Consider the following 14,687-nt stretch of genomic DNA (forward strand, 5'->3'; position numbering starts at 1 on the left):
TTTTATGGATCAACGTAGTAGTTGGTTTTTAACTGCTCATGGTAGTTATTATTTATCACTATAATTTCAGAACTAAATATATATATAATTTAGACTTCTAAGAGAAACCTATGCTATATGTTTTTGAGATGTTAATAATGCAACTAAAATAAAACTTCGCAGAGAAGTATTAATTTAAAAGTTGTATAGAAATCTTAAAGTAACGTTTCAATGATGTTACACTATATAAGTTTTGTCATTGAACTTCTAAGAGATGTTCATGCTATATGTTATTGAGATGTTAGAAATGTGACTAAAATAAAACTTTATAATATAATAAAAATTTGTATAAGAATAGTTAAAGTATAGTTATAAACACCTATACATTTTAAACTATTTCATCAGGTTTAATTGAGTGTGGCTTGGATTGTCAGTACTTAATAGGACAGGGTTATGATGGAGCCAGTAATATGAGTGGAAAATGTCGAGGTGTACAATCATATGTTCAAACTCAATATCCTAAAGCTGTATATGTACATTGTGCTGCTCATTCACTAAATCTCGCAGTTTCAACAGCCAGTGATATACAACAAATAAGAAATTGTTTAGGAGTTATTGAAAAAATGTATACTTTTTTTGATACGCCCAAACGAAGTGCTGTCATATATAATGTTATTGAACAAGAAAATGCAGATTTAAAAATTAAAAAATTAAAAAGACTTTGTGCAACTAGGTGGATTCAAAGATATGATTCAGTGAATAATTTCTCTGAATTACTACCATATGTTATGCTTTCTTTGGACGAAATATCGGAATGGAAAGATTCGTCTGATGCGTCCATGTTAAGAAATGCAATTGATACTGAATTTTTAATTTCACTGTTTGTCATAAAAGTATGCACATTAAAAGGAATAAAAATTTATTTTATTATCTTTTTTATTTGTATACTTGTAAATAATGCACCTTGAATTTATTAATGTCTGTTGTAGGAATTATTTTCATTTGGATTACCATTATGCAAGCAATTACAAAGCCAAAGAATTGATCTCAAATATGCCATAGAGATTGCACAGGATACAATTACTGCTTTAAAAAATATCAGAGAGAATGTGGAGGAAGAATTCAAAGTTATATATAGTTCCATAGAGGTAATAATTATATTACCTAAATAATACTAAAAATATTAATACATGTAATATATTTTATTTATTTTATTACATTTTCATGCATACAGAAAATGTCAGATATTATTAATGTTGAAATTAAGAGAAAACGTTTAAATAGTAAGCAGAAAAACAGGGCAAATCATAACTTCAATGATGAAAATCAAGGGTTAGAAGATTATTTTAGGATTTCTGTGTTTATTCCCTATATTGATTATTTTATATCACAGTTAGAATTAAGATTTCTGGCACATAAGCAAATTTTTGAAGGTAAATTTAGAATTTTAATTTTTGTTAATAGATACCTTGTGACTTAAATGTATTTTTAAATTATAGGCTTTGAATGTTTATTTACAACAAAATACCTCTATGTCGTCTGAAGAACGGAATAGTTTCCAAAAATTATTAGAATTTTATTCACCATTGGTTAATCATGATGTTTCTACAGCTACAGCAGAGTTTAAGCTGTGGAAAACCAAACTTTCAAGAACTCATTCAGTTCTTAAAACTAGCATTGATGCACTTGCATTATGTGACAAAAAAATATTTCCCAATGTACATTACTTGTTAAAAATTCTTTGCACATTGCCTGTTTCCACGGCTACCCCTGAAAGAACGTTCTCGACATTAAAAAGACTTAAAACTTACTTGAGAAATTCTATGGGTCAGGTAGGTATATAGTATATATTAATGATAAATACATTTTAACATATTTTTATTTTTATTTTTTTTTTTATGTACCTAGAAGCGACTGAATGGGCTTGCCATGTTGTCTGTCCATAGGACAATACAAGTGACCGATGAAGTCATTGATGCGATGGCACTGTCATCAAGAAAATTTAATTTAGTATTGTAAATTTAATATAGAATAAAGCTTATATACCTATACATATTATGTACGAAAATATTTTATATCCCCCCCCCCCCCCCCCGTGAGAAAATCCTAGATCCGCCACTGAATTAGTTAGCCGATGAGAATCTTAATGAAAGGGAAAAACGTACGGGAAAAGGCTGCTCCATAGTCTAAATAAACAATTGTTATGCTGTCATGTCAAATCATTAAAATAAAACGAACGTGGCCTATTAATATTTATAATTAATATTCATGAAATAAAAAGCTCCCACCAATCACAAAATATACATAGTATGTAATTTTCTTCAGACATTGTAGTAGGTATGAGAAAACATTAAGAAAATTGTTTCACAATTTTCGATAATTTCTCAATGAACTATTACAATATAATACTCACCAGGAATATTTCTTTTCTAAAGCCAAATTTTATTGTAATCTAAAACTTTGTGTATTCATACTACATCAATAATATAATTATGATGTATGCAAGGAGAATTATTTTAACACCATTCGTATCCATCCAACGTAATAATTATTATAATGTTATCAAGAAACTTAGTTAGAATAATGTTATTATATATTATAAATTATAATATACATTAATGAATCAGTGTTTGCACTTTGCGATAAACTTCACGCGTCTGTGAGACATTGTTATTATCATAATATTTCGGCTTTAAGTCCTAAGTATATATGGATAGAAAGTCAGTACCATGGTATAATGGGGTACTCCGTAAACATTAAGCAATATTGAAATACGTGAAGAAATCAATGGTTAGTTGATTAGGTACCTACCTCAAACATCAAATCGTAATGTTTTTACCAACAATTATTCACAAAATAACCCAATTATTATAACCTACGATATTGATGGCCATTATAAGCACTAAATAATGGTTATTACGTTATAAATAAAGATGTCCATTGTCCAGTGTAGGTACCTACCCTAAAATAAAATTAAACTCCTTAAAACCAATAATGAACAAACAAATACATTATAGAACTTATATAATATAGTCAAGCTTATTTTTACAATATTGAAATATTATCAAGTAAATTTTCATATCCATAGTAATATAGGTGACATGTGTTCATAAAGTTAGTTTTTTGGTATATTATAATTTATAATATTTTTTGTTTGATCCATCCGTATGATTAGGTACGTGCATAAAATAATTTGTAATAAGACAACTATTGATTAATTCAATAGTTGTTGGTTTTCATTCATTTTCATTTTTAAAAAAAATGTAATTATAATGCTGCACAAACTAACCTATATTATACAGAATGAAATTTAAAAAAAAAATCATCAATTTTCAATTGACAAATAATAATAAATTATTAGGTTTAATTTCTATTAAAAATATAATATGTAGGTATATGCATAAAATATTGTAACTTCTGCAATTAATCATATTATTCAAATATAATAAATAGGTAAAATCAAACTCTGGGAAAGTTGTACGCGTTTTATGTTGTCGATTTAAAATTGTAAAAATAAGAGGTAATTATTCACCTTCTATATTGATTTATGATACCTGTCAAGTTTTATATTCTATGACCATAAATATTTATATTATAAAATATGGAAATTGAATAATCAAAAACTTAATTATCTCAATAGACGGAGAACCCACGGACCCAACATAATGTTGTTGATCGCAGGCTGTAAAGATAAAATGTATACAAATCCAATCTGTAATTTCAGAACCATAGCGAGTTTTGAAGAGAAAATATAGACAATAGGATATTGTCATAAGTTCAATTTCGTCATATTAGTTTCCAATAAAGTAGGTATAATGAATTTGTATTCGCAATGTTTATCCAAGTGTTAACTGTTGACATTATTACGCAATTAATTTGTTTAAAAACAAGCTTTATATGATTGTCACGACCTTATTGAATTATTTTGTAAAAACAATCTTAACTCAAAATAATTTGCTAATTTTCGTGATTTTTCCATATTTTGTCAATTTTTGAACTTTAAATGCTAATAAAAAAAAACTGTGACTAAGGATTTTTAATGTTTTTCAAATGTCACTGTAGCAATATAGTAGGTGCCTTGTATTAAATTTTCAAGTATTTATACTCAACAAACAACGTTTTATTGACATTCATAGAAAAAAAAACTAATAAATTGGAAACTGAAAATGTCCCTAAACAGTTCAAAACAAATATAAATATTTTGGAAATTTTAACATGTATAGAAATGGAAATATAAACAATCAGTGAAAATTTCATGTATCTACGGTCATTTGTTTTAAAGTTATGTACACCAAAAACCAAAGTCAATTTTCTCGAAAATATATTTTGCGTAAAAATTCCCGTTTTTCTTAATTTTTATGTTGATTTTCGCGGCACTTCATAAAACTTGGGAATTTTAAATTTTGACTTCCTGAATGCACCAACTAGATTCACTTTCCCATCAAACAAGATACTGTTGAAAAAAATCGAAGCAGTTTTATTTCCCCAAATTGTGATGACAGACACAAAAATAAAAATAAAAAAAAATATATAAAAACACACTTCATTGCAAAATCAATACATTCATTGTTCCACTCAGAATCTAAAACACACATCATTGTAAAATCAATAAATTCATCGTTTCACTCAGAATCTAAAAATAGTTTAATTTTTTTCTTAAGTGTCGAAAAGCATTCATGAATACAAGAAATCAAAAAATCTAACGAGAAAATTCTGAAATCTGAACGGAGGCAAGCGCCATCATCAGTGGTCACTTGGTTGAAAACATTTCGGTAACGACGGTTTGAGTCTTCACCGTGGTTATGTTATAGGTAATACCTATTAGGTATTGTTGATAATGCACAAGCAGCACCACTCACCGATCGTCATGCTATCACTATTCCAATTTTCTCTTTTTTGCTGTGTCACGTCTGTTCGACTTCGCTAGTTCTCTGATCTTTCTACCAAAATATATGTAAGTATTATTAGTTATGACTTTATAGTATATGATTTTACTTCAACTTACTAAATTAGTCTAACTTCCATCTAAACTTATTTTATCCGCATAGGAACCGCTATCCATCCGTTATTCAACCGGATTGTATGTTTCTATTATTTTTCTAGTAGTTTCGTTGAAATCGATCGTTTCCGTGTTTTTTGGTGATTTTTATACTGCTGAGAAAGTTACCTGATAATCATGAACGACATTGAACTTGAACTGTAAGTGTTTTTCAGTTTAATTATTTATCATCGTTGTCAATGCATGACAATAATTATTGACGTTTTCGTTTATCTTTAGCAATAATATTATACAAAGGGCTACACAATTGTTTCAAACTATCCAGACTGGTGCTGTAGGACCGGATAGAGTTTCTCTACCTATGACAACTCCAGTATCACTAAGTCATGCTTCAATAACAAGTCCTAATCATCCTCTCAACTTGGGTGGGTCAAAAATCCAGAAAAGACCTATGCCAACACAATATACTATTCCTAATAATTTGAATACTTACGGTGGTGCATACAATAGTTATCCATATAGAGGTATGGCGAACATGAACATGGGTGCATTCAATCCTTATAGTGCATATGGGCAACCAATTCAATTCCATAATCCGTAAGTATATATTTTGTTTCAATTATGCCATTAGCAGTTAGCGCTAAACAATCATAATATTATCTCTTCTTATTTATATTATATCTATGTTTCTATTACATCATTGACTAATTTTTCTCAATGGTTAATGCATTATTTTATCAACTGATAATTAGTTATTGTAAACTATAGTAAGATATATATTTGTCATCTACCCAATGGCGCATACTGGAGGGTTCAAGGGTAGCAGCTACTACCGCTGATTGTTTTGAAGGTTGGGTAGGTTGGCCCACAGGCCCCAAAATATCTATATCACAACAATTTTACTACGTATAAAAATATCAAAAATAAACTATTGAATAATAAATAGGTAGGCTATAGGCATATTAGCCTATTAGCCAATATAAAGGTTACTCTTGCTGCAATATGCTACCCCTATTTATTTTTGAGTATACGCCTCTGAATCTACCTATCGGTGGCATAGTGAACATTTATAAACCATGATGCACAGCATACATTTCAGTACTTATCTATAATCTCCACGATCAGTACATATTTGGTCAAATCTGTAGGGTTTTGACATTATTACCTTTACAAGTGTAGTATAGTTCAGCTGTTCCTAAACTTTTATGACCTGAGTTTTGATTAAGAACTTTATTCCAAGTGTAATATTATGTAACACAGCCCCGTGGAAGGCTATGCGCCCCCCTCCCCTCATTCCTAAATTTTGAATACTACATTTCAGCTTTATTATATTCCAAATATAATATATGTAACTATGTAACATGTAAATTAATGTGGACTTATATTTACACGGTTTTACCTGATACAGTTCATACATTCAGTTACTTGAAAATAGAACATTTTTAAATTATTATAATTCCAATTTTGATAGCAATACCTACATGTTTCAGTAGGAAATAAGAAAATAAAATAATTATCAGTTATAATATCTTAATTTGCAGTTCAGACGCATATGTCAATTGTCAACACTAGTCCACAGATATTTGATAATACAATAGTTTATTGTATATATCTGTGAACTATGGGACTACTGCTATAGACAAAGAACAAGCGTGAAACAATATAAAAAAAACTTTAATAAAAATAGCAAGGTATTAAGTAGTCTAATCCATAGAAAAGATAACAAGATATTAACAAAAATATTTTTGGTATTAAAAATTATTTCGGGCATTAGTTTGTCTAAGTAAAAAAAAAATAGTTGGGGTACGCCTAAAAAAAAAAATTAATATAGGAGCTCTGTTTCTCTGTGCACATCCTCCCCTCAATTTGAGTACTGGGAACCCCAATATCTGTAACTTCAACTCAACCAAAATCAGGGCTGTCCTTAGGGCAGAGTGAGCGGGACTCTCGCCTCGGTCCTGCGCCTTCATCAAAGTTGGACAGTCCCCACTTTTATAGATACAATAAAAAAATCAAGTTGATGAGCAAAAAAAAAAATGTATCATTTATATTTTATATATTCAATTTTATTGTTGTAGTTTTCCTACATACCTGTATTAGTTGAACTCAAATTAACACTTTCAATGCTGCTGATGCCTCGACGAGTTTATTCCAACAGGCCGGAGACTCGTTAACGCGTCAAAAATATATACGTTTATATACACTATAATTAAATCAGATTTTGTTTAATAAACTGTGAAACTTAAATTGGCTATTGACAGTGAACTCTAAATTTAAAGGTATGGGTGGTTTTAGTTTTTATTATTTCCGTCATTTCTGAAATCACAGGTGGCGTTGAACGAGTTAACGTATTGAATTTAAACGAGCTAATGATTAAAATTCAATTTTCAAAGCTGTAAGTTATAAAAAAAAAAAACATTTTTTTGAAGCATTTAGTTCCAAAAAAAGTCACCAACTTATCTATAATATCTATAGAAAAAGAAATTCCTGACAAATTAAAATAACAAGGTGGACATTAACTAGTTAAAAAGTTAAAGTTAAGTTTAAAAGTTAATTTTTTTTTAACTTTTTAACTTAACTAGTTAATTCATTTTCTAATCAACTTATGAACTTAATTTAATTTACAGTTGAAATAACTTAGCTTTTCTCAGTTGATTTTAAAAAAAATCCATCAAGTTAAAAACATTTTGAAATTTTTTGTTTATACGTAAATATTACTATATCAGTATATAATAAAAATAATCCAATACAAAAAAACAACCATTTCTGTTCTTTTTCTTGATAAAATAATTTTGTGTATATTTATATATTTTATTAAGTTGTAAATTATATATTACGCGAGTTGCAATTGTAAATATTTTTAATAAAATTAATAATTTTAAATTACAAATTGACAATTGTTATGTTTTAATGTTAGGTATATTATAACTTATAATATATATGAAGGCTGTAGTAAACCCAAAAGCTATAATATTGTTTTAAATAAAATAATATAGAATAAATAAATTATACGTACAGTATAATTTATTTGTAGTAATGAAGGTATTAATACGGAATATAAAGTGAGCCTAAAATAACAGGAAACGTAGGCCAAAGGCGAAAACAACAAGTTGTTATAGCTAGTCACAAATTAATGAAATTCAGCAATATTAGGGATGTATTAATACCCACAGCTATAATATGATATTAAAAAATATCATGTAGATATTATACATTTAGTATAATTTATAATAGGTAATGTAGGCATATAACAGGAAGTGTAGATCAGAGGTGAAAACAACAAGTTGTTTTACCTAGTTCCACAATAATGCAATTTGACATTACTAGGGAAGTAATATTAGAATATAGCTATTACGCCACTAGTACGTCATTGTTAGAACCCACATAAATACGGGTAGAGCGCCTACCATTACTTAGAAGATAGTCAGCCCTCGTCGTAGGTCTAACAAACTTACGACAGTGCTTATAATTATTGTGTATTTTGAATTTGTAATAATAAAGTGTTAAATTATTGTTACCTTTAAAAATTCTAAAAGTGTTTATAATTATCACCTATCTTTCTCATCCACGACTCAAGACAACGACGAACGTGCGACGTCGTTAAATAATTATTGTATTAGTGTTCAACGTGTCCTGCACGGCGATCACTACAAGGCCATGTACTCATCTTCACTTGTTATGACATTCGATTACTATACGATATAAAAAATTATATTTGTTAAATTATTAAATTGAGATGATTATAGTTTGAATTAGTGAATAATAGTAAAGTAAAAGTAAAAGGGTATACATGTACATTATGATAAAAGTTCAATACAATTGTTTTTTTATAATTAATAAATTAGAAATTAGAAAGACACATTCATTCTTTATGTGATTTGCATACTATTACTAATAAAAAAAAAAATAGATTAACTTTTTTTAAATTGATTTAAGTGGATATTTTTCTCTATAATATTAACTTTTAACTTATAGAGTTAAATTTATAATTTTTTAACTGTTAACTTTTAACTTATTGATCTTGTGTCCTCTTAACTTAACTTAACTTGAGTTAATTATTTTCATTAACTTGCCCAACATTGCTAAAATATAATGATATTATTGACATATTTGCTGATATGTAGGAAGGTTAATTTATAATACATTTTTGTATTGTATTATGTAGGTACAACTGCCTATTACCTATATTTATTGACTTATTAATTTATCAATATTATTGAATTAAGTTTAAGTATAATATGATATGTTGTGTTATTAATTTATTTACTTGTTCATATTGTTATAGGTACAACCTACTATATTTTTAAGTCTATTTGAGCCCTTCTCCCTTCATATATATATATATATATATATATATATATATATATATACACCTATATATCATAATTTATGCAACTGCCAACTGAAGATAATGACATTTTAGGCTCCACAATTTTCACTGCCATGAATCCCACAAAACATCAGGACAGCCCTGACCACAATGTTTTCCCAAGAATAATATAAAATAATTTTCTTGAGATTGTCCCACATAACACACTTTGGGAGTCGCTGGTATAGAGTCCAAAATCTTCCGCCTCTTATGGGAGGACAAACTAGCCCCTCCACCTATGCTATACATTCTTAATTTCTTTAACATAATATAGTATAATAAAGTTAATTAATATGTGTTTATAATTATAATTTTTGTTCCATGTTATAGCTTACCATAATGGGTACAACTTTTTTTTTTCTAACTGATTTTTGTAACACATTGTTTATCACCATAGAAACGTAAATAAACAATAAGAGGAACAGAGAAAAAATATCTAGTTGCATGCTACTAATGTTACGAATTTTTATATAACATGTTTTTTTTTTGTGGTACGCCACATGAGGGTGAACTGTTTGCACAATACTTACCCCTTTGTGACATATTTATTGAACAAAAAATACAAACTATGTTACATATAATATAAAATGAAGTCATTATATCTGCTGTCATCACCTGTCCCTCCTGAGATACCATAAGTATGGGATGATTAGATTGTAGTCAGTTGCACTTCAGATTTCTGGTCAGTATAACTTCTCCTGGTGCTGCCTCGATCACTCTTCCTCCTGTTCAGAAAACGTTAATTATTCTACCATATTGTGGTAGAATGATCTGGATGTCCGTTCGGCGTCCTGTAGAGCCATTGCTCTTTCAGCCTTGTCAGTTGGGATATTCAACCACCTACCAATCACCCAAAAAGTTTCTATCATTGATGCCTAGGTGTCATAAAACCCCCGTATACCACAATTTGTTATTTCTTATATATATAAAAACATGACAAAAAATTAATATATTTTATTTGTATAGAGCCGATTAGACAATTTATATATTAATGATAAGCTGTATCATTTGTACTGATGCTGTTAATATTATAATTTATATTTGATTTTGTATTCTTACAGGATTGTAATTGCAGCAGCTGAAAATTCTCGTCCTGCTTTTGAATCAATACAGTCTGTTGTTCAATCATTTAACTCGGTCAGTATGCTGTTAGAGTCTACATTCACCGCAATGCAGATCTCTTTTCAAGCGTTATTAGGTGTAGCTGAGAATTTTACTCGTCTAAGAACGTTTATGATGAAATTGTATTCAACTATTGTGTCATTCAAATTAGCTCGTTGGTTTTTAACTAAACTTTTTTATCTATTAAGTAAGTAAATTATTATATACTAAATTATTAATTATAAACAACATATAATGCTTACTGAATATTATACATAGAAATGGTGAGAGGAGATAGAGGATCGAATACCGAAGATGACCTGTGGACAGCTTTATCATCTGCAGATAATAACAAAGAAATGATTTCCTCTGATGGACGATCTTGGCCATTAGTAATTTTTACTGGACTTCTAGTTACCACACCATATCTTGTATACAAATTACTCAATTCAGTAACACCAGAATCTGTCCCTAGTGTCAATAACACTCTACCTTCAAACAGTTAGTAGGACTTTCATTCTATAATTAGACTAAAAATCAATACTTTTTACTTACCTTCATATGCGGCATATTGGTGTGTGTGTGTAGCTATCCCCCAAAAGTATAATCTAAGGGTGAAAATGAATTATTATTCTATTTTTTCTTTGGAGAGGGGGGGGGGCTTAAACAATTAAGTTTCAAAAACAATTCTTATTAAATTAATTAAATTATACATTAAATAAATATTGATATTATTATAAAAATTATAAAATTTAATTTTAAACAGAATGTTTAATTTTCTATTCTTAGTAAAATCATAGATTTCTTTTTGATCTGTAATAAAATTAAAAATGTAATAATATGATTAAGTAATTTAAATAGTTCATATAAAATGTAATTAAAATAAAGTAATAATGAAAAAGTTTTGGGGGCGGGGGCATCGTACATTTTTGCCATATGCTGCCTATGTGTTAATTTTTATTCTAACAACCTAAATAGTTATTATTAATGCTCTTACTATTACCGTTTACAGTGAACATTGATACTGCACAGTGTGATTTAGATCCAAAAACTATTCCGTTAGTGAAAGGAAAGTCTTTTTTGACATCTCAAGAAAATATAGCATTAGCCAGAGAAGCTGGATGGCTTCTTGTCGATAACTTTGATAGGAAACAAGGATGTGTACCTTTAGTTGCTGTTAAGGCACGAAAAACTAAAAATCGCTCATATGATGCTCTGATACAAGATATACCCAATGTGAGTTCTTATCCTGAACCATCAAATTCAATCCATCAACAAAAGCAACCAAAACCACCAACTCCAGTCACTGATGTACATGGTGACCCAATAGCTTTGCCTCATCCATTGATAGATTGTGATAAATCCAACATTAATAATAAGTGATTGTAAAAAAATATTTTAATTATTAGTTTTTTTTTATTAGTTATATATTTGTTATGTGTTCTCTTACATGTAATCAAAAAAATTAATATAAAAACTGATCAAATATTAAGCATTTGCAGGCTATATAAATTTAGAGATAAAATTTGTATGAACAGTATTTATTTTTTTTTTTTTAAGATTTTACTATGATTATCATGTCTGAAACATACAAAACTCAACAATATTATAAATTTGTTACCATCATATTTGGTAAGGTTCCACATTATACTTATAAATATTTTTTTTTATTTTACATTCATTCCATAGTTATTTTTTATGGAAATAGATCAATATTGTATAAACTAAATAAGACTCATTTTAACTTTAAAACATAAATATTGTAATTTTTTTTTGGATAAAAAAATGTTTGTTGGTAAATTTTATTCTTATACAATATGTTTAAATATATCAACATTTTAAAAGATTGGTACATTATTGAACTATAATAATATATTAATATGTTAAATATATGCTTATTATTATACAAAAATGTAATGCTAATTTGTATATTATACAAACAAAAACTAAACTAGTTTAATTTGTATAGCATATTAAGAATATTTTATAAATAATAAGTGCTAATGTACTTAATTTTAAAAATGATAAAAATGTAATGTATTCCCGGTTTTGAAAATTGGCTTTTTATAATTATGAAATTAAAAACTTTTTTAAAATTAAATTGAATTAATTTTATTTGAATAAACACACGTAAAGGCTCAAGTACATCAGACTAATACAATCTTATCTTTAAATTAAAGCAAAACAATAGATAACATAAAAAAAACATATACCAGTCAAATGAAATATTAGTAATTAAGTTAATTAATATAATAAACAATAGTCAAAACATGGTATTGATGGATATAGATCTATAAGATTAAACAAATCAAAGTTGATCATGGCATTACCCACACTCTCTGGTTATACGACCAATGGGATTATTGTAACCATTAGATATTTAGATGTACAATGAAATGGAATTTTAAATGTGGGACAAAAACGCAAGACTGAGCATTAACGAGTTAAAAAGTTTATTTTATTTTAACTTTTTAACTTAACTAGTTACTTTTGGCTTTTCATTAACTTAACTATTAACTTACTACATTTCTTTTTGAATTAACGTGAAATTAACAAATTAATTTTTCATTTTAAGAAGTAAGTTAAATTAATTTATTTCGTGTTTAATTTAACTATATTTCACTATTTCAGTCTATTTCGTTTTCATGTCAATATATATTTACCGTGAGTTGAAGTTAAAAATTTATATCATTTGAATCTAACTTATATGGAAATACTGTATGCTAATAAAATAAAACTGTGACTAAGGATTTTTAATATTTTTCAAATATCATTGTAAAAATATAGTAGGAACCTTTTATTAAATTTTCAAGTATTTTTACTCAACAAATAAAGTTTTATTGACATTCATAGAAAAAAAAACTAATAATATTGGAAACTGAAAATGTCCCTGAATAGTTCAAAACGAATCAAAATATTTTGAAAATTTTATCATGTATAGAAAATGCAAAATATAAACAACCAGTGAAAATTTCATGTATCTACGGTCATTTGTTATAAAGTTACACCAAAAACTAAAATCAATTTTCTCAAAAACAGATTTGGCGTAAAAATTCCCATTTTTCCTTAATTATTCTTTTGTTTTTCATGGTGCTTTTGAAAACTTCTGGAAAAATTTTAATTTTGACCCCCCCAAAGTACCAACTAGATTCACTTTCCTATCAGAAGAGATACTTGAAAAAAATCGAAGCACTTTTACTGTCCTAAAAGATGATGACAGGCACAAAAAAATAATAATAATAAATAAAAAAAGGTGTGCAAGTGGATGTCGCTATGCTGTACAGTAGGTTACAAGTGGGTTACTGTATAATAGATGGTATTAAATTTGAATTCAATGATTTAATATCATTGTATAAGAAAAACGATTAAGAGCGGAGACGGTATGTCAGTCTATGTAGGTATAAGACATATTATATACTTATCTATGGTATTAAAAAAAAAATTGAGTGATAATTGGTACCTATAATAAAGTCCAAATTAATCATATCACAATATTCATTAGGTACTTATAAGTTATAACGCGTTATACATCAACAACAAACCATGATAGTATACTTTAGAAGTTTCAAGTACCCACCAATAATATTATACAATCATAACAAAATAACTAAAATAGTTATTCTATGTTTTTTAATATGTAATTTCATCTAAATTTGAAATTAAAATGACTATAAATATATACTGAGCTCATGTATTTTTTAGATTTTTTGGTAACAGAATTACCTATTTACGTGGAGTATTGTTTTAAATTTTCAATCATTAGATATAAAAGCTGAATATTTTATACATTTTTAACTACAAAATTATTATTCCATTTTAAATTTGAAAAATGTTGTCAAAATTCGATCTTTAAATGCTTATAAAAAAAATTGTCCCTATGTATTTTTAATATTTTTCAACTGCTAATGTTACAATGTATCAGGAGCCTTGTATTACATTTTTACACTTTTTTATCCAACAGATAAAACTTTATTGATATTCAAAGAAAAAAAAGGTGGGTAAGTGGATGTCGCTATGCTGTACAGTAGGTTACAAGTGGGTCACTGTATAATGGATAGTATTAAATTTGAATTCAATGATATAATATCACTGTATAAGAAAAACGATTCTGAGCGGAGACAGTTTGTCAGTCTAGATATTAGACATACCTATTATAGGTATACTTATCTATATAGTATTAAAAAAAAATTGATTTATATTAGATATCAATAATAAATTCCAAATTAATCATATCACAAT

At 27.6% G+C, this 14,687-nt stretch overlaps 2 protein-coding genes across 2 annotated transcripts; both read left to right on the top strand.

Annotated features, from left to right (window-relative positions):
* The first annotated feature begins 449 nt into the window (after positions 1 to 449).
* LOC103312032 (52 kDa repressor of the inhibitor of the protein kinase-like) lies at positions 450 to 2,048 on the top strand. The gene is made up of 5 exons (XM_016800434.2): positions 450 to 872; positions 969 to 1,127; positions 1,214 to 1,412; positions 1,525 to 1,811; positions 1,888 to 2,048. Exons 1-5 carry the CDS (start codon positions 450 to 452, stop codon positions 1,996 to 1,998), a joined length of 1,179 nt encoding a protein of 392 aa, XP_016655923.1. The 3' UTR covers positions 1,999 to 2,048.
* Positions 2,049 to 5,155: 3,107 nt separating this feature from the next.
* LOC100572619 (peroxisomal membrane protein PEX13-like) lies at positions 5,156 to 11,831 on the top strand. Its single transcript, XM_008192032.2, has 5 exons — positions 5,156 to 5,178; positions 5,258 to 5,575; positions 10,409 to 10,656; positions 10,728 to 10,949; positions 11,461 to 11,831. Exons 1-5 carry the CDS (start codon positions 5,156 to 5,158, stop codon positions 11,829 to 11,831), a joined length of 1,182 nt encoding a protein of 393 aa, XP_008190254.2.
* Positions 11,832 to 14,687: the final 2,856 nt, after the last annotated feature.

Source organism: Acyrthosiphon pisum, chromosome X (genome assembly GCF_005508785.2).
Source record: "Acyrthosiphon pisum isolate AL4f chromosome X, pea_aphid_22Mar2018_4r6ur, whole genome shotgun sequence".
Taxonomy (NCBI): domain Eukaryota; kingdom Metazoa; phylum Arthropoda; class Insecta; order Hemiptera; family Aphididae; genus Acyrthosiphon; species Acyrthosiphon pisum.